General features: G+C 42.1%; 1 protein-coding gene across 1 annotated transcript in view; it reads left to right on the plus strand.

Moving 5' to 3' along the window:
• The first annotated feature begins 1313 nt into the window (after nucleotides 1–1313).
• The window catches only part of CAMK4 (calcium/calmodulin dependent protein kinase IV), a 312068-nt gene continuing 289218 nt past the window's right edge, over nucleotides 1314–24163 (plus strand). The window contains exon 1 of the mRNA XM_050945920.1: nucleotides 1314–2064. Coding sequence (XP_050801877.1) covers nucleotides 1934–2064 — 131 coding nt within the window. The 5' untranslated portion in view covers nucleotides 1314–1933. The remainder of the gene's footprint in view (nucleotides 2065–24163) is intronic.

A 24163-nucleotide genomic window follows, 5' to 3' on the forward strand; every position in this document is an offset into this window, starting at 1 on the left:
TTTACATGCATATCACTGCTGCAGACTTGGAGGCAGCACCACTGGGACAACCTGCCTTAGGCTTTTGGGTAATTTATATTGGTTTTGTGCAGTGAAAGGAGGCTCCCTTTCTCTCTCTCTCTCTATTACTGTTTGTTCTGTTTTGGACATTTGTCAATCCTTTTCCAAAATTTCTCTCTCTCAAGTTCAACAGAGGGGGAAAAAAATAATCAAACCATACAAATCCTATGCACGTGTGTTACACTCTTACTACCAGTTCCACTCTGGGGTTAGTGAAATGCTGCACACCTGGGTTAGTGCATCTCTTCTAGACTGCATGGCTGGAGCCCTAGCCTCCCCCCTGGAAAACTATCTACACTTTTTTTTTTAAATGAGCATAAGTTTTGAGGCTTACTAAAGTAGAAAAGTCTTTTTTCCTCACCTGGGTCTAGAATTGCCTATCTTGCATGAATGAAAGCCCCAAAATAATCTCAAATATTACAGAATCTGCCCTATATTTCTGAGGCGGAGACACAGTCATAAAATTAATCTAAAAGCCTTTAAGAACCTATATATAACTTTTCATAGAAGTAAATAGGGACATAATTCTAGCACCAAGTTTGAGCTCCAAAAATGAAGGGAATCTAACTCAAAAAGACTAAATTTTCCCTGTTAACTCACAAGCCAATCTACTCTAACAATATTTTTAGTATAACTGTAATACACACTTAGGCCCTGATAAGGAAAATACACATTTGCCTTTATTCATGTGAGTAACATTAAACATCTGTAAATATCCTCAGACCTAGAGCCCAATTCAGTCTCTATGCGCTATAAATGCAGTGGTGTGTTTTTAATGTAGCAGTGCAGTAACTCAGGGCAGCTGTTATTGGAGTGTAATCATTTATAGTTAAAGAGATACTGCCACATAGTGAAGACAACTTTTAGTACTGGTGCGCAAAGCAAAGACATGGTGCTATGAATGTAAACGAAAACGGGACACACGTCTCCCCTTGTTTATAACCAGTCTCTTGCGGTATTTGCAACCCAGACTTCGTAGCTTTATGGCATTGCACAAGAATCTGAAAGTGAAACTCACTAGCGGGCTGAGTGGGGAAGGAGTGAAACTACCCAGTTAATTTTCCTTTCCAACATGAGTGAAGGGCAGAAAAACACTCGATTCATAATCAAGAGATTTTAGTAACAATAAGAAAATCGGAAAAAATAGATCTGATCATTAGTTTAGCAGTCGCTCGGGACAGAGCGAGCAGGGGGGAGAAGAAACAGCTGGGGGCGTTAGGGTCTTACAGTGCTTTTCCCTTCTGATAGGGCACCTTCCAGTGTGTTGTGAGGGCTGGCGAGGAACCCGGAGCGCACTAGGGCCCCGGGGAAAGGCGGCGCGGCGCGGCCCGGCAGGCAGGTACCCCGGTGGACTGGCTGGAGCTCACATACGGGCGGGCAGACAGAGGCTGCCGGGGGCCCGATGCCAGAGGCAGGCTCTGCGCTCGCCCAGCCGATCCCGGGACTGACTCCAGCATCACTTTAATGGGGAGCGGATGGCGCTGACAGCGGCAGCCCGGCACGTACAGAACCCGCAAGCGCGGCTCTAAAGGCTGCTCCCGCCCCTGGATGCCCCCGCTCGCTCACACCTTCCAGGCGCCAGGACCGAGCCGCTGCAGGGGGCCGGGGCGGCTTTGCTGGGGGCTCCCACTGCCCCCCGCGGTGTGTGGTGTTGCTGCCGGCCCCGCCTGCCCCTCCCGGGCGGCTGGAAGTTTTGCTGGCAGCGCTGGGCTCCTCCGCCAGCCAGCCCCCACCTCCCCGCCGCGCGCTGGAGAGGAGCCGCGGCCGCTGCTGAGGGCGAGGCGGGGGAAGCGCCGAGCCCCGCCGCCTTCGCGCTCGGATTCCGCAGCCTGGCCCGAGGGGGCGGCCGCCGCCGGCCGGCCGGGGTCCCGCCATGCTGAAAGTCACCATGCCCTCCTCGTCCTCCGGCTCCGCCGCCGCGGGCAGGGCGCCCGACTACTGGATCGACGGCTCCAACAAAGACACCCTGGCGCACTACTTCGAGCTGGAGTCGGAGCTGGGACGGTAAGGGACGGGCTGCTGCTGCCCTGCGCCAGGGGGCATTTCCGGGCATCCTCCGCTCCCTGCGCGGAGCCGGCTTTGGCTTGCGGCCGCGAGCGGGGAGGGCAGGGGCAGGGGTAGGAGCCCACGCGGTGCAACCGGTGTCAGAGGCTGCGGGGACTCTTTTCTGGCTCCCTCCCCCACCTCTGCCTGCTGCATTTCCTCTGAGTGCGGTTCATGCTTAGATCCCCCCCCCCCCCTTTCCATGGGGTCTGCCTGAAACTGGAGGAGAGGGGAGAAGTGTGACAGCCAGGAAGACCGCCTCGGTCCCAGTGCTGTTGGCAGTATGGCAGTTCCCCTACATGTAGGGTAGGCAGCATTTCCTAGATCCCCGCCTTTCCAGAGCTAGTGGGAGATGAAGATTTATGGGCGAGTTTGGGGTTTTTGGCTGGGGGCGAGGCAATCAAGATGATTATAGTGATGGTAAACTTTTTTGTATTGTTTTTGCTCTTTAAGACAAGTGACGTGGGAAATTAAACTTGAATACCAGCTTGCTTTAGTGGCTTTTTAGCAGTGAAGACGAGAATGAATCACTTAAAGCAGTTGCAAGCAGGATTATAAATTGACACGTTGATACAAAGAGAAACCTTATATGTGAACAATTTAGCACTAATTAGCTGGGAAGAGCCTAAACTATTAGGCTCCGTGTACTGGCAGGTGGGGGATATATTCCAGATATCATCGGGAGATCATGTTCCTCATGGTGACCAGCATGTACAGCTATTGCCTTTCACCTGTGACCTGCCTACTTTGCTTTGACAGAGATGGCACCATAACTATTTTGAGGATGTAGACATTTCACCTGGAGAAGTACTTTTTTTTGCTCACTCTAAGGTTTACAGTATTTAACACATTTCAGGGTTGGCTCCTTTGTACTAGGAAAGCTCAAGATGATGCATTTACTGCTCTTGTCTATCAGTTACAGTGTCTTGATGAATGCACCCTGATTTCAATGGCTGAAAAAGTTAAGCTCTAAACGATGTCCAAAGAGGTGTCAGTATTTTTGTGCTGGATTCATATCTGCCCATTTTACAGGTGTGCACACATGTTCAAACACAGAAAACAAAATCAGTTCAGAATGAAAGTCAAGCAAGTCCTATGTTAAAAGGAAAATAAAAGTTAATTTCTTAAGAAAAACACACTATTGGCCCAGTCTTGTAAATGCTTAGCCATGTGAGTAACTTACATTAGTAGACCAATACTCAAACCACTGAGCTATCCCTGGTAGAGTTACTGATCTAAGTGTTTGCAGAATCTGGGTTTAATACTGTTCAGAGTGACTGTTAGGCATTTCTGTGAGTAAATTGACAGTCTAGTTTTGAGTTTTTATATTAGACACATTTGCATGATTTTGGGCAAGCTGCTACAGTCCTTACTCTGACAAAGCTGCCATTGAAGTAATGAGTCTGAACATGTGAACTGCATTCTTTCATTAGGAACTGCAGTACAATTAGGAAATGATTGCCAGTATCTGAGTGAATTTATGTTTGGTACACATTCATTCACGTGGGCCATGCTACTGTCACAGCACACTTCTTCCAGTCATTTTACTGTTCTAAGCATTTCTAAACTAAAACTCAGCATATCATTTAATATTTGTCTTCTATATCTGTGTAGAATTTTCTGTATTGCATTTAGAAGTAGAAAGTAAATCAATTGATGTGATACAGGAACACGTATAATGGAGATGGATGAGTTGTCATTAACTTTACAGAGTAGGAAGTAAAACGAGATCAATAATCTTGTAGTGAAAAACTTCACAGATGACAGTGTGGTTGCATCAGTTTATTCACAGAAGGACTTGTAATTACAATATTTTTAAATGAGAGGAAAAATAAAACCTTGAACTGACATAGCTGCGTTGTGTTCGTTTTTGTTTTTTTTAAATCTTATTGAGTATTTGGCTAATATTCCTCCCTTTTTGTTACTTGTTTTGGAATGATGTTTGCACATACCATATACGTAATAACTTGAACTGAAAAGGCTTGATGAATGATATTCTATGCATTTGACTTTAACAATATAGCACTTGTTAATACTCTGTAGGTGGCAGCACTGGCGAGTTGTATGTTTTCTGTATCTTGCCCAGTGTGTCTTTCAGCTGAGAATTTGCATTTCACAATATACTGAGAAAAGGTTTTGCAGCAGTGTTAACCATAAAATACTACACTTGTAGTACCCCGGAAACATAAAATCCTTTTTGTTAGTCTTGTGTGGTCCAGAGGTACAGAGTTTATGCGATTGAGATTAGTATAAAGAGATTATTTGAAGAGGAGGGAGAAAATTTTGTAACAAATGACTCCTTTGATACTCAACACATTTTTTAAAAAGCGATTTAAGTTGTGAACATACTTTCAGTATCACTTTTATTGGAAATGTATTGAATATCATTTATTTCAATATGGCACATTTTATGCACTCTGTATCTTGAATCAGAAAGTGACAGAAAAGTTTAATGTTCCTCGATATAGCACCACCCAATATAACACGAATTTGGATATAACGCGGTAAAGCAGTGCTCCGGGGAGGCGGGGCTGCGCACTCTGGCGGATCAAAGCAAGTTCAGTATAACACAGTTTCTCTTATAACGCCGTAAGCTTTTTGGCTCCCAAGGACAGCATTATAATCGAGGTAGAGGTATATTGATTGTTGGCAGAGCCAACAGCTCATACACAGTTTGGCTTTTAGGGAATATTTTTGGCTGGGTCTCTAGAGTTATTCCCTCATTGTCAAAAAATGACATCTGACTCTTCCGTGCACATGAATCATCACCAGAAACCTTCTGGGCTAACTTCTCATTTAAAGTATAGCCTCACTAGTGTAATCTTCATCACGGCACTTATCCTGAGAGCTATTAAGCACCCACAGTTCCCATTGTGTCTCCAGTGGGAGTTAGGAAAGCACTGATCACTCAGACCCCAATCCACAAAGCTACTTAAGGAAATCTGGGGTTTAGGCACCTAAATCCTGGTTTTTGCCTCCACTGTGATCTACAAAACTCTCACTGAATCCTGTAGGTGCCGAAATTCACTCAATGCCTATTTTTTTTTTTTAAGAGTATATGTTTCTTAGGAGATCTAGTAGGTATACTGAGAAGCTACCTACCAGGTCAAATCCTATTCAAAATCTGGCCAGGATGACAGTGGTGGTAGCCAGATTAGAATTTTTAGTCCAGTGGTTAGAATACTTGTCTTGGATGTGGGAGTCCCAGGTTCAATCCCTTCCCTGCCTTTGCAGGGAGAAAGACCCTGTTCAAATCCTTCTACCTCTGTTTAGCAATTAGAGCCCTTACCTGTGGGATATGCTGATGTGGGGGCTTCCTCAATCTCTCCTGTAGAAGCTGTACCATTGGGGATAAATAATGAAAGTGAGATTGGAGCAGGGGGATTGGATTCTCTATCTCCAACGTCCCAGGTGGGTCCCGTAATCACTGGGTTACAGAGTCTTTCTTACTCATGCACCCAATGACTGTTCAACTGAACCCAGCAGTTAGGGAACTCACCTGGGAGGTGGGAGGCCATAGGTCCTGTCTGCCGGCTCCAGTCGCCTTAATTATTTATCCCACATGGAACTACTTCAAGAGAGGAGACTGAGGGAGCACCACATCAGAATATCCCATAGCTCAGCAGTTAGAGCCCTCTTTTGAGAGGTAGAAGACCCCTGCTCAAATCCTTTCTTCCCCACTCTGGCAGAGTAGGGAATTATGGGAGATCCAGGTTCATCACCAGCAAATCTTTTAGCCCAGTGGTTAAAGCAATCAGGTGGGTAGGCATGGCACTGGTTCTGCTGTTGTGTGGAGCGAGGCAGCTGCCCAAGAAGCTACGTAGGTGCTTAACCTGCCTGACTCTAGGAGAGGGGTTCTGGTTTGGGGATCATCTGTGCAGAGCAGGACACCTCCCTGAAGCTCAGACTTAGCTCTGTTCTTGTGGATTTTTTTTGTGGGTGCCTAAAAATAAGTGTGGCAATGCTGAAATCCCTTTGTGTATCCAGGCCTCAATCCCTAATGACACAATGCAGGGTGAGCTCAAGTACTTGTGTGCTGTGAACCCACCATCTTTTAGTGATGTTGCGTGAGCTGTGCTAATATCTTTTATGTTAATAATCTTGTTCATGAAAGCAGTTATAGAACAGTAATTGAAAGGGAATTCTAAAGTCAGGTAGCAGCACTTGTTGTTACAGCAGCAGCATTTTGATACAAATGAGTTAATTTTGCATGTGTGGAAGGCAATAATACATTTTATTTGAAACTCTAAGCCAGTGCTGTCTGCTATCATATCACCTTGCAGAACTTCATGTGATGACAACCTACAAAACAGCTTTATAGTTCCTCCTCATAAATAGATCACCTACAGAATTGCATGTTGTACAGACTGTGCTTTTTGTGCCCAGTTGAGAAGCTTGATTTGTTTTGGGTGTTAAACTATATGTATACCACTCAGGTTTTTTTGTTTTGTGTTTTTGACACAACCTTTGCTTGCAACAATGGTGTGTTATTCTGTTGTACACACACACACACGATTTTTCAGGTAGGACAAATCTTGACTGCCTTACTAATACAAGTAGTCCTATTAAGTTTTCATGAATAAGGTGAGCAGGATTTTGGCCCTTATAGAGTTAATAACTGAGACTTTCATATTTTCAAATTGGCTTATAACCTAGACCTTTAGCTCCATAATTTGATCTTTGTAGTAAAAGAATATTGTGGTCTTGATTCTAGTATTGAATGTATTAATTCATTGTTTTATACCGATTCATTGTTCAGTTATTTTTTACCAGACAACTCTCTCCTCCCCTCCCCCGCCACATATATTTTTGGAGACTGCAAGTGTTGAACCGGAGTCTGTACCAATGAGCTCTGACAATGTTGTAGCGTTGCAGTTAGGCTATTCTGTCCCATCAGTCTCCAATTAACAAAGTTCTACCCTGAGTTATGTCATGTATAAATAATTGAATACTTGTCAAAGCAGCCTGATCAAGTACTTTAAAAGATTATTCACTTCTGCCTCCCTAAGGCCTGGTCCTGCAACTACAAATTAATATGACGCTTGCTCTGAGTAGTTGTATTGAAGTTGCAGTAGAAAGCACTGTCCTGGTAGTAGTTTTGGGATCTGGCTCTCTGCTCACAAATGCTATTTCTATAACAATGAGAAATAAATACAACTTTAAGTAAAAACAGGATAAATAGGATGCCATTCATGTGGGAACCTTACATTTTCCACTAATTGAATTAAAGGTTAGTTCAGAGCAAACTTGTACTGTAATGCTATAAAAGAAAAGAAATTTTAAAAATCATTTACGTTCTTAGTAGAACTGCCTGTGGTTAAGGGATGCCAGATAAAACCCTTATACACATAGAACTCCTGTTGAAGCTGCAGTGAAATAGAGAACCAACTGATGTGCAAGGAATGAAGAGCTGGATCCTAATATCAATTATCAGAAAAAATGCAGTCACCATAGCAGAAAGGCCTCGGAGATTGGCAGTTAGATACAGTAAGAATGTTTGGAAGTTCCCAAGACGGTGTCTCAAGTAACATTTTTTATTAACGTTTTCAACCCTGTTTAAATCTCTCACTCAAAAAAGTGGTGGTGGTGGTACAAAGGCTTGCATCTTCCTAATTCACTTTCAAATAAGACAGTATTTTAGTATTGAGCATCCAAGTCCAAATGTCACAAGTCAAATTCCATGCTCAGTTACTTTGTGGAGCCTTTAACTTCAATAGGGTGGCAGGGATTTGTAATTAAGGTCAGAAATAGCCTAATTCATTCATGCTTTTGAGCTTTAATCCAACATCAGTACAAAGATGTGTCTGTCTACTTCGAATTGCAAGAAGATGAGTTTCCAAAGCAGCAGAGAATTTGGTCCATTCTTTTTCTTAATCATCAAATTTCCGTGCTAACGCTTAAAGACCATAGGTGAAATCTTGGTCTTCCTGAAGTCAGTGGCAAAACTCCTGTTGACTTTAATGTGGCCAGGAATTAATCTAATATGTCATCCATACCTTATTCGGGCAAGACTTAAACCTAAATCACTGAGATGGCTCAAGAAACGAGTAACTGAAAATGTAGTTTTTTTCACTACTGCTTATTTGAATCTGACCCTGATAGTACTATGGCTGAAGTATTATTACTATATCATGGTTAGAACATAGTCTATGTGAAATAAGTTTACTGATTCAGTCTACAAGAATTCCCACTGGACAAAGGTGTCCACACAACAGCTGTTAACTTCGTAGGCTGCCACAATGTTTGTTTTCTCTGCTGAGCCTGCCATGTTCCTCCAGGAATGGCCTAAAGCTTATCAGTGGGGCAGTGTGCAGAAGCTGCTCCTGCATGCTCTGTGGGAAAAACAGAGGAATTCAGTTTTCAGTGCAGTCAATGGTACCTTTCATGAGCCCTAAATTCATCTTATTACAGTGTAAACAAATTGTATTTTATGTGAGCAAAGTTTTTCAAACCAAACAAAATAGACTACTGATTGGGATATGCAGATACTTATTTTTAATTACAGATGCATTGAAAGATGTACTACATGGGGAATAAACACAATGCATTTGGTTTTTAGAGGTTACCAAGTCCAGTTCTATTACCATGCATATTTTAGAAAAGTAATGCGTACATCCTGAACAGTATTTTTATTTTGTGTGCAACATGTCTGTCATTTGCCCTATATATAGTTATACTTGTAAACTAGATGGGATATATGGGGGAGGGGGAAGGGGGAGGTGTGGAGGGGTTAATGCTCTTAAATCAAGAATTAGGATTTCTGAGTGGGCAGTGACAGAATATACTGTGTTTCCAGAGTATTACATTGTATCTGCATACTGAATATTTATTAGTTAATGTGCAGAATGTCTTGTGCTGTGAACCAAGTGAACCTTTCAATTTCTTCTGTATAATAAGTGCTGGAGGTGGTTTGAAATGGTTGCCGTAGGTGGATCTTTCTGTATAATTTTCACAGCTTGTTTGTGTTTATGGAAGGACTGTTAAAATGGAGAATGTTATTCTCCAGAGAACAGTTTATATTTATTATTTCTATGGCATTACTTCCAACAGCTATCCATCTTTGTGGCGGCTTTTTGATTTTAAAAAAATTATCTAGAAAACTTGTATTTCTCACATGAAAAATTAATTCTTACCCTTTGGGTATAAATTCTTAGAAATATTGCAGATGTGTCTGGGCTTCAGAAGTTGAAAATAATAGAGTTGTATCAGTTACTTTAGGATGTGAGAGAGATGTTTGAGAAGCAATGAGGAATTCTGCAAAAGCACTATAATCTGCAGTCCAGAACTAACAAAGCTGTTTCTTTAACTCCTTGCAGAAAACCTGTATGCGAAATAGAATACATATATTTCAAGTGTTGCTAGAAATTTTTCCCCAGATGTGACTTTATAATAATGACCTTAAATTATTGTTTAGATGGGCTAGTGCTTGCCCTAGGTTTGATGGAGCTCTCTATAGTACAAAAGAGATGTACAGGCACATCCAGTTATCTCTGTGGTTGTGACTAGGTCCGTGATGTGTGAATAACCAGAGCTGGAGGTGACTGCATGAGGTAGTATAGGTAGATGGCTACCAGTAATAGATGTCTTAATGCCTGCTGCTTGTTGGCATAGAAAATGATCATATTTAAAAAACAAACAAACTACCCATCTCCCACTATAAGTGCTGGCCCTTGTGAAATAATAATAATCAGCACTTCTACAGCACTTGTCATCTGTAGATCTCAAAATGCTTGATAGAGGAAGGTAATGGTCCCCAACAGAGGAGTTGAAGACAGAGTGTGGAGAAGTTAAGTAACTTGGCTATGGTAGTCTAAGGGCCAAATCTGGAAGTACAAAGTAGGCTGCCTCCTCTCCCGGCCTGGTGTACAATCCATTTGACTATTCTGCCCCCTTATGGTGAACCATTTCTCATTGGTATCCAGCTGGATACCAGTCACTAATGTAGCCTTGTAAAGAGAGTTTCTCATACTAATCTTTCAATTGAAAAAAGATGCAAAGACATGAGTATATTTTAAGCTGTGCAACCTGTCAGCATGAGGAGTTAAGTACATACACTGAGAAGAAAATATACTTAATTGTATCTACCTGTGCTGTGCCATCGCAATGTAGCAGAATTTAAACCATGTAATTTTGCACAGCTGCTACAGATTTAAAGTTACAACTATTCACTTTATTAAGGGCCTAATTCTGGCATCTTTGTTCATGTTAAGTAGTCCCTCACTTTTTGAGAAGGACCGTTGATTTCACGGAGGCTACTCTTGGAGTAAGGAATACTCAAATGGAGTAAGATAGCAGACTTTGCCCATCTCTTGCCTTGAGTAGTGGTCTTGTCTCAGGTTCATGGTGTGCCAGATCTTTTATACTTACAAAAGATAGAAGTGACAAGCTTGGCAAATAGCATTTCCAGGGGATTAATGACTGGCCAAAGGTTAATGATCCTCAGCTTTGCCTTGTGCCATCAACTTCCCCAACCAGTCATTAATTCCCAGGAAATGCTCGTTCATTTAATTGTTATTGCTTACAAACTAATAGCTCTGTTCTAGAATATTTTTCTTTTTAAAATACTGCCTGGAATCAGATCCCAGGAGTCTGTGAAATTCTCTGATTATAGAGAAGCATATGGTATATAGAATATACAAACTTTTTGAGTGATGGGGGGAGTGTTGTCTTTTGTGGTCTCTCTGTTTTGCCTTCTGTTGTTTCTCCTTTGCCACCAAAGACCTTTTCTGAGTGACTGTTCCTTTTGATGAAGGAGAGCTGGATGAAGCTCTTTCCTGAGCCAGTCAGCACCACTTTTCAGCCTTGAAGTTTGTTCAGGAATGGCAAGGACAAAGGTGCTTCTCCCTTCTCCAACTCAAGAGGGAGAGTCACTACCCATAGAATGTTCCCAGGTCTTTCTGTGCCAGACTATGAGAGATTGGTTTTCTAATTAGGCCCATATCTCCTGTAATGAGGCTGTAGGATGGATTATTGCATAGTACATTACAGTACAGAATTCTGTCCAAGCTGGCCCATCAGCTGGAAGAATGTTCCAGGGCAAAGTAAACAAGGTAGAACTTATCTAGGCTACCCGTCTTGGAGGGGTGGGATAATCGAGAATTATCCTGGCTTGTCCTGGACAGGCAGAGAATGTATGGTTTGTGGATGTTCTTGTTTTTTAATTATTGGAACTGGAGTTTTTGAGGTCTACAAAGTCAAAACCTAATGTAATTTCCCTTTTAGTATCAAATTAAGACTTTTTTATAATCGGGAAAAGCAGATTTTGACCTCTTTATAAAAAATATTCGCCTATCTTAAGAACTCTGGAAATAGGACATGGAAGCTTGTTGTTGTTGTTGTTGTTTTAAGTCCAAAACAACGTTTATCAAATGCTCTAGTTTCCAATTAAATACATTTAATTATATAGCCGCACATTTATGTTTTGGTATACCCTTACTTTTAAAATGGGAAGGCACATTCATCTAATGATTTTAGGATTAAATTTTATGACAATAACATGAACATGTTTTAAACATTTGTTTGCTCTAAAGGGTATTGGCAAGTGTTATGGTTATTGCCATCCATCTATTTATTATTGTAGATGTCTATTAGCTTTTTATTCTACAATAAATAAATAAATATCTTTCTGAGACTAGCTTTCTGAAGTCCACAAAGTTTTTTGGCTTTAGCTCACTTCCTGGTTAGCTCACTTCCTGAATTGTAACCTCTGAGGGACCAATCAGAGCATTGCAAACAATGTAAATGTCCCATTTGAACTTCCTCCGCAAGGGATAGCGGAGAGAAATGATAGGCACAGAGCTGTATAATCAGACTTTTTATATGAATTCTAAATGCAAATAAGGGAGTTGTCTGAGCAGCTCTCCCAATATTTTGTTTGACAGTTTAGATTAGGTACTGTCCATAATCCGTATGAGCAACTGCCATTGACAATCAGTAGGCATTTTGCACTGGATGAAGAGACTATAAGGCAATATTAATTCTTAAATGGATTATTTTAAAAGTGCTTGTAAAATATTCTGTCCTTCATAACTAGATAATTAGGTTGTCTAGTTTTTTTCATGGGCAGAATACTTTATTTAATGTTTACGTTACAATGGTACCTACGTATCTGACATGACAGTCCCTGCCCTAAATAGTTTACAACCTGAAAGGTAAGATCTAACAGGTGGATGAGACCTCAGGTGGTAGCGGTGGTGTGCAGGATAATAAAATAAGGTATTTTAGCACAGGTAAGTTGTACATTCGCGTGCATGTGCTCGTGTTTATATATCTATCTATAGTCTCAACTCATGAATAATTTTAGTTTTTGGAAAGTTTGAGTTAAATAGGATTTTTTTATGGGGGAATTTGACATTCATGAACAAGAAATCAGATGTCTGTTTGAAAGACTTATTGGTCATCAGAAGATAAGTATGGTGCTAAATTTGGTCACGGAACTGATTGCAGGACTTGAAATGCACAACATGTTTAATATAAGGCTATGCAGAACAGAGTGCCAAGCTGCTTGATAGATAACTAATAAAATACAAATGCTTGGCACAAAGGCCTGAAGGGCTCTGATCCTAGGCTTGCGCATGAAATCACAGTTAGAGAGGCCTTTTTGCTATCAAAACACACTGGGTAAAGAGAGGGGAGAACTGGTTCACTAGCTGACTATTAGAAATGATAAACATTTTTTTGTACTTCTGGAAATGATGTGAAACTTTAAGTTGGTTGGGGGTCACTTTTTCCTAACCTACTTAAAGGCTAGTTGAAATGTTTTTAAAAATAGAGATTCTGGAAAGTATTTCTGAAAAACATTCAGCATTTTTCAGCCAGCTGGACTGATTATATTGAAATGGGGTTTAAAAACATAATTTGCTGTGACTCCTCACAAAAGTGGGAAATTACTGGAGTGCAAGTCCTAAATAAGCCTGTAGACAGTTTACCTGCACATAATTCAAATTGCAGTTCTTTTAGTTGTTTAGACTTTTTTCTCTAGTACTGGTAAAAGGCCAAGTTAGGAAGCTGTGCAATGTATGGAATTTTTATTAACTCCAAGGGAAGATTGGAAGCTAACATTCTATTTGAGTTCTGTGCACAACTGCTGGATTAAAGCCCCTGAGTCCAAAGACCTAATCCTCATTTATCTGAATAATCTTGGTTTCCTCTTTGCGTTTATAGATCTCAATCTGCTTTTTATATGTTCTAATTAATTTGGTCTCTGAACACCATTGTCCCTGACTTACAGATGAGCAAATTAAGGTGCAGGAAGTTTAAGGGCTGGATTATACCTCTCGGATCTCTTCATGCACAAATCTCCTCCTGCCAGTGCAGAAGGTGAAGCATACCACATCCATGACAATGTCTTTCTCTGCTCCTAGCATCTGTGAAGGCAGGCCCTTTTGAGGTCATGAATCCTCTGCTATAATGTGTTTTTTGTAGGTAAGCATACTGTCAGGAAGGACTGAAGGACAGATTTTCATCCAGACCTCAACTCAATCTCTCTTTTTGAATTTTTGTTTGTGTGGTGTGGGATTTTTTGTGTGTGCAATTAATTCTGTGCTTGCACTGAACTGTGGGCATTTAATATTAATAGTTTTATATCTAGCTGCCTTTTTTGGGGGTGAAAGCAGGTATACTAATTATGTTAGTGCAATTTGCTGTGATTACAAAATTTAGCTTTCTTGCCCCCAAAGGTTTTTTGTCTTCTGAAGGGGCAAAAGAAAATCCTCTTCAGAAATGTATAATTTCATTATGTTCTCTTATGGAATTGTACTATTCTGCTTTGTTTACTGTAATAAAAAACAATCCAACTTTCTTCTTGGGTTCCTCTGACACCTTCATCTCTCCCTATTGTCAACCTCTTGTTGGTATGTGGTAGTTGTGGTGGAGTGTGTACAAACCCGCACTGGCCAGGCAAGGGTTAACAATCTGCTATGGGCTTGAGCACTCCTGCCCAACTACACAGGCAAGGCATGTCAGGCCTGGAAGAAGGGCCTGAAAAGATGAAACTCAGCTCAGTTAGCAGTAGCACTGGGACCAGACGAGACCTTCAGTCCTCCTCTCCCAGAGGAGAGTGTAGCTGAAAACAGGAACTGCTTGCACAACTGCTGCCTATTTGAGCCTCTTCAGAGAGAGGTTGGTTGCCCTCTGAATGATTACGATTACTTTGGAACTCTTTTATTAGTGATTTGCTGGTGGGTGCTGAAGTGGAATATACCCTGCCAGAGGCCCCTTGAAGGAAGGGAGGCGTGCGAGAGTGAGTCGTCTTCCTCCTCCCTCATCCCCCCTTTGGACCTCTGATAACCCTGGAAGGGAGTGGACTCAAATGGGACTTGGCTGGAAGGCTGAATCTTCCATGCCTGGACATGTGCTGATGACTGTTTGAATCCTGAGGACTGGAGTCTGGATTAGTGCATGGCGCTGTTACATACCAAGGGCATGGGAAACAAAGTCTGTGACAAATAGCTTCTTGAATTCGAGGCCAGTTAGCCTTTTTGCACACGCGTGTGTGTGTGTCAATATTTGTTTTCATCCCATTTTGGAATATACTTATACATGCACGTCATTTCCTTAAATCTTTTCTAAGGGGAGTCTGTCCAAACTGAAATTTGAACTAACCAGCTGTGTGCACTCTCATTACAACTTTGCCATGGCTTACGTGAATCTTCCAAATGAGACTCTTCATGTTTATTAAGTTATTTGAGACTTTAAACAAAGCTTAGAGGAAAATAACTCTTACTGCCAAGATGAGGAAAAACAGATACAGACAGGCTATAATTTCCATACTTTTCACATTTTAAGTTATCTCCATTAACATGTACTGAGTACTTTAAGCAGAGTGCATTTTATTAAAATTAGACCTTAACTTCATGGAAGTGAGGATTTTCCTAACCAGGTGAAATGATTCTTGGTTTGCTGGATGTTTATAGCTTTTCTTGTACATGTTTTGAGTGCAACAGCCTCATTCCTATTTATTCTTGAGATTTTTAGATCTTACTTTTGAAAATAGTGAGATACCTGGATTTGAACTTGGGGTATGGATCAGAGTCATATCTTAGCCTGATGTCTGTTAAGGGTCTGCAAGAGGACTGTGCTAGGCCTGCAGCCTACTGAAGGGCAAACATGCCCTGTTTATGGACCCAAATTTGGAAACTCCAGGATTTTCAGAATCTCTGACTTATACCAACCTCCACAGGCATGCAAGACTTCATTTAATCACTAAATTTACTGTGTGATTTCCTTCACCAACAAAAATATCACAAGTTATACTAACAGCTTATAGAATGCAACTGTAAGTTTCTCTGTTAACGGGGCAACTATTAAAACTATAATTGTATGCAATATTAGAATGAGCAAGTCTTTGCAAAAAAGAGTCTTAACCCCACCCAACCCAAAAACCTAATGCTTAGTATTGTCAGGGCAAAGCTCAGGGTATGTCTAAACAGCAGTGTAAGCCTGGCCTCAAGGCAAGCCCCCCCTCACTCCTCTTGCATCCACACTGCAGTTCCCCGAATCCAGGATCCCACAAACCTGCAGGGCTGGAGGGTCTGAGCTTGGGTCAAACCAGAACATAGGGTCCAAGCCCTATTGCTTTGCAGGGTAGATATGGCACCAGCTTACTTGGGTCCCAGGAATTAGCTGGAAGAATCCCAGAGTTCGTTGGAGCAACTTCCTTAGTCCTCTCCATGCTAACAATCTGCAATGCACTCTATTGCAAAGGGAAGCCACCTCCCCACCCCCTTATGAATGAAGCAGTTCAGGTCAGTGTTAACCCATTGTCTTCTCATCACCGATCTGCAAGCACAGTATCGGAGAGCTTCCAGGGTTTGAAATGGACAGCTGATCAAGTCTTTTGCAAAGTGCGTTGCTTCCTGGCCACAAGAGCACAGCCAGATTTTGGTGAATCTGTGGTGTGAGTCCAGCAGAACTGTGAATTTCAGCAAAGCACCAGGAGTGACCACGCATACCAACAGATAGATAAAAAGCTGGCAGCTCTGCAGAGTTTCTGGACAGGTAATCAGTGCAGTAAGTGAATCAAGAGGCAAAAGAGCGAATACAGGAAGACTAGGAATAGAAATTGCACGTTGGGCAACTCGCCAATGACATGCCCATTTTATGATGACTTTGACCAGGTCTGGGCACTGCGCCCAGCACAGAGCCAGCTGTGTTTCATGATGACCTGGTGAGGCAGGATGGTGCCCTGCTGGCCCCCAGACTTCTGCATGGGAACTGATTGAAGCCAACAACAGGCTCCCAGCCAGGATCATGTAGTGACTATTTTAATTAAACGAGTTCCAGAGCCGGCTGTGGATCAGGATCAACAGCAGATTGTCGGTCCTGAGGAACAGGCTGCTGCCAAGCCTGCTGAGAACGCCATGGGGAGAGAAGCCTCCCCAGATCCCGGTAAGTGTCTGATTTAAATTTAATGTTGTTTATTACAGTAACAGGAGGGATTTCTGCTTTAAGAAGCAATGCAAAAATGGTAAACGCAGGTGATCAGTGTTTGGTCACTAATGACGGATTGTATCATGGCATCTAGACAGCCCTCCTCTTCCTCTGCATCCCCCTCCCCCTCATAATTCAAAATGGCAACTCGGAATTTCAAACGTTCATACCCAGCTGTAAAGTTTATTTTAACTGTTAATTTACCAAGATTTGCTATGGTCATTTTTGTTTTCCTGTCATAATTAGAAATTTGCCCTATGCAGTCACTCCTCCTGGGTCTATGCAGCCTGTAAACAGTGAACTGTGTGTGTTTGGGAAACAGTATTCTGTATTTCCAAACCATGTCCATTTCTGTCGGAGGTAAGCCTGGCGGGGTGGATACTGGGGTGGATTCATGTTGCAGATTCCAGAGAGTTTTACATAGATACAGCAAGTAACAGGGAAAGCCATGTGTTTAAGCAATTCTTTCATGTTAGGCTGCCCAGCTCTGAAGGCAGTGCTGTTGCCAGCAGCAGTGCAGAAGTAAGGGTGGTATGGTAATGGGATCCCAGTCCTGTTGCAGGGCTCTATCCCTTACTATTTTTTCCATCTGCCCCATTTTTCTGGCCGCCTCCACTTAGGTTTGCCTCCCAGGTGGCTGCCCCGCTTTCCCTGCCCTGGTTACAGCCCTGATGGATAAAATTGTGTTGAGAATTTTTAAGAAAAACACACTTCAGAGCAAAAAATAGAGATTTTTATTTTATTTTATTTTCATATCTGGCACAGCAAGCCCAGAGGTGCCGGGGCTATGAAGTGCCAAGCCCTGGCACAGATTAAGCACTGAGTACACTCGCCTCACAAATATGCTGTTTAGTCACTGTTTGTTTGAATGTCTGCTGCACACACGGCAAGTTTCCCTCCAGCAGTTTGGAATAACATCTCTCTCTGCCACTAGGGCACCACAAGAACAGTTATGTTTTAAAAATATGAAAGGCCTGATATGACAGTCATTTGTAGCGAGGGCGCAATTCATTATGAACTTTTTACGAAGCAGTAAAGGTTTTAATTTTAAACTTACCATTGCCTCTGCACTTCTGTAACTATGATTAACAAGGCTGTATCAAGAGACAGTGTGAAGACTGACGCATCCCATTCACAATGTGTGTAGGTTCACTTTAGAACTGTTACATTTTATGTCCTTGAATTCCAGTTATTAATTCTGTGCTTCTCCACAGAGCTATTTTAAATAACAACACCCTGTTTCTTGTCCTGTTTCGGGACCCTCAGCCCATCCTGCCTGCTGTTCTTCAGGAACTCGATCTCTGGCCCAATGTATTCACAGATTGTTCCAAAAGGAAGCGCTTCTGTGATGAAGTTATAAACGATGTTCTTGAGAGGGCAGACCAGCAGGTCCAGTACCAGAAGAAGGATGAAAGACTGGAACAACCATATGCTGACAGTTACTGGAACAGGAATGGCAGCTAAGTGAGGAGGACAGAGCCCAACAGAGAAAACTGTTCCAAAAAGTCCCGTCTATAATGGCTGCAAGTGCACTAGCCCCTCTGCCTCTCCCATGCCATGGCATGATGCCCCTGCAACATATCCTCAGCCCGGTGTAGCTTGGACAATTCCATGTCAGAACGGACCGTGTATTTAGGACTCATGAGCTGCTGAGCAGGGCAATTAAACACCGTGCAGCCTTCCTTTTCCCACCCCTCTGCAGTGTAAACCTCACTTGGGGTCAGGAGAGTGGAGTGGAAGAGTAAATGTGTAAAAATGGGAAAGGTGAGCTTGGGCCAGGGGACATGCAGTAATAGGGGGATTGTGTTGGTTATGAACTATTTCCTGCCCTTTCTCTTTGTGTGGATGGTTTTGTAATGGCATCTGGCCTGCCCAAGACTGTGATACACTGATAGCAATAAACTTTCTTGAAAACAGAACATGTCTGTTTATTTGTAATCAGTGCATCACATCATACAATTATGATTTGAGATAATAAAGCTAAAAACCTGCTAAGGAGTAACTAAGCATTACAAAGCAAACAGTATTCCTCTAGTTACCTAGGTACAGTTCTTCAGTAAATTCTATCTGTACAGCTATGCTGCTGCCCCGCCCCACAAACAAATTCATTTATCATCACATTGCATGGCAATCAAGACCACCCCTCCCCAGAACTGCCCCCTGTCCAAAATGATCCATTGCTCTGTGTTCTCTCTCTCCTCTGTCTTTTCCCTCCTCCCTCCCAGGATATTCATGCATGGCCCAGTGGAAGAGGGGGAATAGTACCTCTGAGTCCCTAATGTGAGCACACAAAGCATCTCTTACTTCTGCTGCCGGGGTGCAACCAGCTCCTGCAGTGGTAGCTGCACTTCCTGGCTGAGAGTACTGATCCAGCATCCCCTCACTGTCATAGGTCCACTCAGAGGAAATGACTCATGTCTGGCTTCACAAAGGTTGTGAAGAGCACAGCAAGCCACAGTAATGTGGGCAGTATTAATTACACTGCCATCCAAACAGGCCTGTAGACACCTCCAACTAGATTTCAATGTGCCAAAAGCACATTCAGCAATCATTCTAGACCTAACGAGAGTGTAATTAAAACTTCTTTTGCCAGGGACTCTCAAGTTAGGGTATGGCTTCATAAGCCAAGGCAAAAGAGAAGGTATGTGGGGTCCTCCAGAATAACAGTGGGGAGAGTAACATAATTTGTCAATGTCATTTGGTGAGAATAGTGTCCCAGCCTGTCCATGAATATAGGGGGAAAAATCTCTGGCATTGTGAAATTTTCCTGTACAGCCAATTTTGACATTCATAAATCTGCCTCTGAGGTCCACTAGTGCCTGCATAACAATGGCTTTGCACCCTTTGCGGTTAGGTTCTCGTGTGCTCCTTGAGGAGGGCAAAGTATGGACACATGAGTCCTGTCAATGGCCCCGCCACAGTTAGGAAACCTCATTCTCTCAAAACCAGCAGCTACCTGTGGAATGTCTTTAATGCTTGCCACCTTGAGATAAACCACACCTGATTGCCTCAGTCACCTCTGCCACCACTTTACCTACAGTCATCTTTCCAACCCTAAAGTGATTGGCAATGGACCTGTAGCAGTCTGAGGTAGCCAGCTTCTAGATGGATATAGCAGTCCGTTTCTGGACCGGCAGGGGTGACCTCTGATGTGTGTCTTTACTCTGGAGGGTGGGGGCAAGCTGCTCACAAAGCTCCAGAAATGTGGCTTTCTTCATGCGAGAGTTCTGGATCTACTGCTGGTCATCCCAGGTCTGCATGATCATGTGGTCTCATCAGTCCATGCTTGTTGCCCTGTACTAGAAGCTGCCATGTACATAGGGGTGATCAGTGATTATGCCAAGTATACTGCAGCATCTGCTAGTGTTAGTCTGTGATGCCAGAGTACTCCTCCTGCAGCTCCATCAGGAAATCAGTCAGGTACCTTTGGTGGGACAGAAAACATTACTGAAATTTCTACCAGTGCCTCGGGGATGCTCTGCCAGTTTTCTCAAACAGGAGTGAAAGATCAAGCAGAAGTTTGTCAAAAGGCACTTCCTCCACGTTGCTAGCTGGCTGTGCACAGAATATAATGGCCACTCAGCAGGCTGTGTTGGCAGGCAGTTTAAACTTCTTGTAATGTGCAGCGTGGGCAGTAGAGTTTTCCCACAGTGCACCATGTTCTTAGGGCTAGAGTGGTGACGTGAGGGGGTCACTAGGCACTCTGGGATATGGTTACTTTGACTCAGGTCTGCGCACTGCAGTGCGGATGCCAGAGCCCAAGGTTTGAATATGGGTAAAAAAATTCTTAACAGAGAGTTAAAATGCAATGTAGATGCTCAAGCCCAGGGTTTTCTGACACATTACTGTGCAGATGTACCCTCAAGGTCTACAGCAAGTTTGGTACTGTACAGTGAGTGTTATTTATTTCATAGTAGCTCCTAGAAACCTCAGTCATGGATCAAGACCTCCCGTTATGCAAGGTGCTGTACAACCACAGAACAAAAAACAGGATCCCTGCCTCAAGGAGTTTACAGTCTAAATATAAGACAGGAGACAACAGGTGGATGCAGATACAGCATGAGGAAACAATGAGACAGTATTGATCCGGATGATAGGCAGTGGTCTCAGCATGTCAACTGCCTAACTATTGGCAACTATTTTGTAGGCATCAAATCAAATAAGTTTTAAGGAGGAATTTGTAGGAGGACAATAAGGTGTCTGTGTGGATACCTGTGTATGAGGAGCAGTATGATTGAAAACACAAAGATTACAAGCACAAGGAAGTGAAATATGCCAGCTTTGGCAGAGTGAAGTGGGAGTTGACATCTTGATAGCAAATGAGAGATAATAAGAAGGATGGAGAAGAGCCATGAAGAGTCTTGGAAGTGGAGCCAATTAGTTTTGTGTTTTGGTGCAGTGGAGAAAGGGAAGCTAGTAGAGGAATGCGAAGAGAGGGGTGACATGATCAAAATGACAAGCCAGAAAAATTATCTTTATAGCAGTGTTTTTAATTGATATGTGACTAAGTGGAATTTTTTTGTAATATTGTTATGAGGCCTGTGTCCTCAGTTTCCTCTGTGTGCAGCACTGTTACCTAAGGAGTGGGAAAGGGCAGTTTGCTCTCAGGTTAGGCGAAGAGGCACAGATTTGGGTGTGGCCTAGCTGTCTGGGTCTTGGCCTCCCATATCCGTGGAGCATCTCAGAAGACAATAGTAAATCGATTTTCCCTGACATTGATACCCAGCAGCCAATGACCCAGAGAGAGACAGACTTCCTCTCCTCTCAGCAACATTTCTCCAGCTTGGGAACAATGGACTGACTAGGCGTGAGATGGGGTAAGTATTGGCTGCTGGAGGCAGTTGGGGCTTTCACCTGGAGTCTGACAGGAGATCAGATGGAGAGAGAGACCGCTCAAACAATGATGCGTGACTGGGCTCTGAACTACCCAGAATGGTCACTATGCTTTGACCTTCATTCGTCTACTAACCTAAGGGCTTCCTGTGCTGTGCTCCAGATGGCTAATAAACCTTTCTGTTCTGACAACGCTATGACAAAGACTTGGCAAAGTACACTAGTCCCTAAAGCATGTACAAGTCTCCATCAGGGGTCTGTCTCTGTTGGACTTCACTGAACAAAGCTCACAGTGTGAAGGAATGCTGCAGACCCAGATGTCCAGTCTAAGGAGGCGGTGAAGCTGTGTGGCTTACCCTAGAGGAAATATGAGATCCCTTGGAGGTCTGGCACATTGAAGGGGTTCCTCCTAGACACTGCTCCAAAGTTGGGGCCATAGCACGGAGCCTGTGGATTCATGACAGGATATAAATGGGGCAAGATTGCATTTGTTGAGGTCAGAGATGAGGATGTTGCAGAAGACAGGAAAGGGAGTGCTGTCTTTCAGCAGGAGCATAAAGGCAAAGGACCTTTGCATGGAATTATTGCAGAAGAGATTAGAATTGACCCCATCCACATTAGAGCTGAAAACAATGCTTTACTCATCAACTGTTCCTAGGTTTTATGTGCATGTGTATTCATAAAAAAACTACTTTTGTGTTCCCTTCTCCTCCACCCAAAGACACGCACCTCACCACGAACCTAACCACCAGATAGCACAGATAAACTACGAAAACTGTATCTTTACCTCTGAAGGGACGCTGTCCTCCCATACTCTTTCCCCACCACAAATAGATAACACATCTCTCTGTGACCCTTTGGCACAGTTTTGGAAAACTACACTTGCTTAGGTTTGGAGAATAAGCTAAAATATAGATACAGCATGTGTGTGGTTTATATTCATTTTTTCATATTTCCCCCAAAGAGAATTAATACCTGCTTTGTACACTTTCACCTGAGACCATTTGCTATCTTTATCATAAATCAACGATGTCATGAATAGAGCCAAGTGAATGATGATACAAAATGTGTGAATATTTTTCATGAAAATAAACGTATATCAAGTGCACTTTGTCCATGGGATCATATTATTAGAGGTTAGACTATTCAGATTATATCTGGTTTAAAATATTGATGAATCCTGAAAGTTTAATGAATTCTAGTAGGCTTGACTGTTGTCCAAACATTTGTACAACAAATATGTGTGTGATTGATTAGTCTGTGTTCTACTGGTTCAGTTATCCAGTCAGGAAGAAAAAACATCCATGTGACTTAGTTTTGGTGCGCATGATTGATCCCCTAATGAATTGTCAGAGTAAATTGTCATGAACAACTCATAAGCTGAAATTTGTTCACATCAACTACTCTGTGGATACTAATGAATAAAAAATGTGTGTGAAGAAATCAGGACTGATTTGCAAACAACTAAGTGTTAAAGTTCTCTGATAAATTACTTGCAACAAACTGAAGTAACAAATGTAATGAAGAATTCATGCATCGTTATTGTTTGGTTATCCCATGGGGATTAATGGTTAAAACAAATCTTGAATTGTCTGACAGTACTTTGAAAAGCTTACAAAGAACAACACTAAAGAATTGTATACTGTATTTTATTTTGTGTTTTAAAAATGAAATGCGTGATTAAAATGAACGGACTTTTAGATCCTTTCTGAAGAACTACTATTGTATGCTTAATATTCAAATAGTGTTGTAGTCTCCTTTTCTGGAGACTTATTTTGAAGACAAATTATTGTATTTTTTTTTTTATTGAGCAAGGGAACTAAATATCCTTTTCATGTGGTCAGAAGTACTCAGATATGTCAGATGTCAGCAATTTTTAACTCTGAAGGTTCTTGCTTATATTAGTCTAAAAGGTCTGAACTCTTAGGGATTCTGCATCTATCTGATGTTCTGAGCCAGGGAATATCTGAAAGTATTTTGAGAGTGATGCTTTGGGCATAGATTGTAACAGTAAGATTCAGATTCCTATGGCATATAATAGTTTTGTTTCACATGATGATATAATAAGGATTTAGCCTTTTAATATCATATATGCAGGAAAGAAGGAAAAAGCTAATGACTTTTACAGCAATGGCACTTCATATAAAACATCAAGATAAATTTTGTCATGGACTGGTGTGAAATGTACAGTACATTTTCACTGACAAATTTTTGAAAATGTAAAGTCAAAATTCTGCTCTGTTACCCTAGTGCAACTCCATTGAATCATTTACTTTCTTACCGGGTAAATATTTACCTGTTAGCTTTTCCTGTTATAAAATTAGGTTTACAAGAGCTCAAACACACAATATACAGCATGAGTCCTGGTCCAACCAACTCTCTCCACCAACACCACTATAAATGACAATGCAGATAGCGAATTCTCAGTGTTTGAGTAGTGTCCTGTAGATTCCCTGAGCATATCCGGCATCATCCAAATTATCTGGATAATTACGATTCTCTGTAATAATAACAAAATGCACTTGGCATTGAAAGAGGGTGACCAGATTGCCAGTATGAAAAATTGGGATGGGGTGGGGGTGGGGTAATAGGTGCCTATATAAGAAAAAGCCCTGAATATTGGGACTGTTCCTTTAAAATTGGGACATCTAGTCACTCTACATTGAAGAGGCAATTCTAACTTTTAAATTCCTTCAGTTTGGTCTCTGGGGAGGATTGCAAATATTGGGCCTGATTTCCTCTCAATTACAGCAGTTTAAATCAAGAGTAGCTTCACAGTATGTCAGTAGACTAACAC

Source organism: Gopherus flavomarginatus, chromosome 3 (assembly GCF_025201925.1).
Source record: "Gopherus flavomarginatus isolate rGopFla2 chromosome 3, rGopFla2.mat.asm, whole genome shotgun sequence".
In the NCBI taxonomy this organism is placed as follows: domain Eukaryota; kingdom Metazoa; phylum Chordata; order Testudines; family Testudinidae; genus Gopherus; species Gopherus flavomarginatus.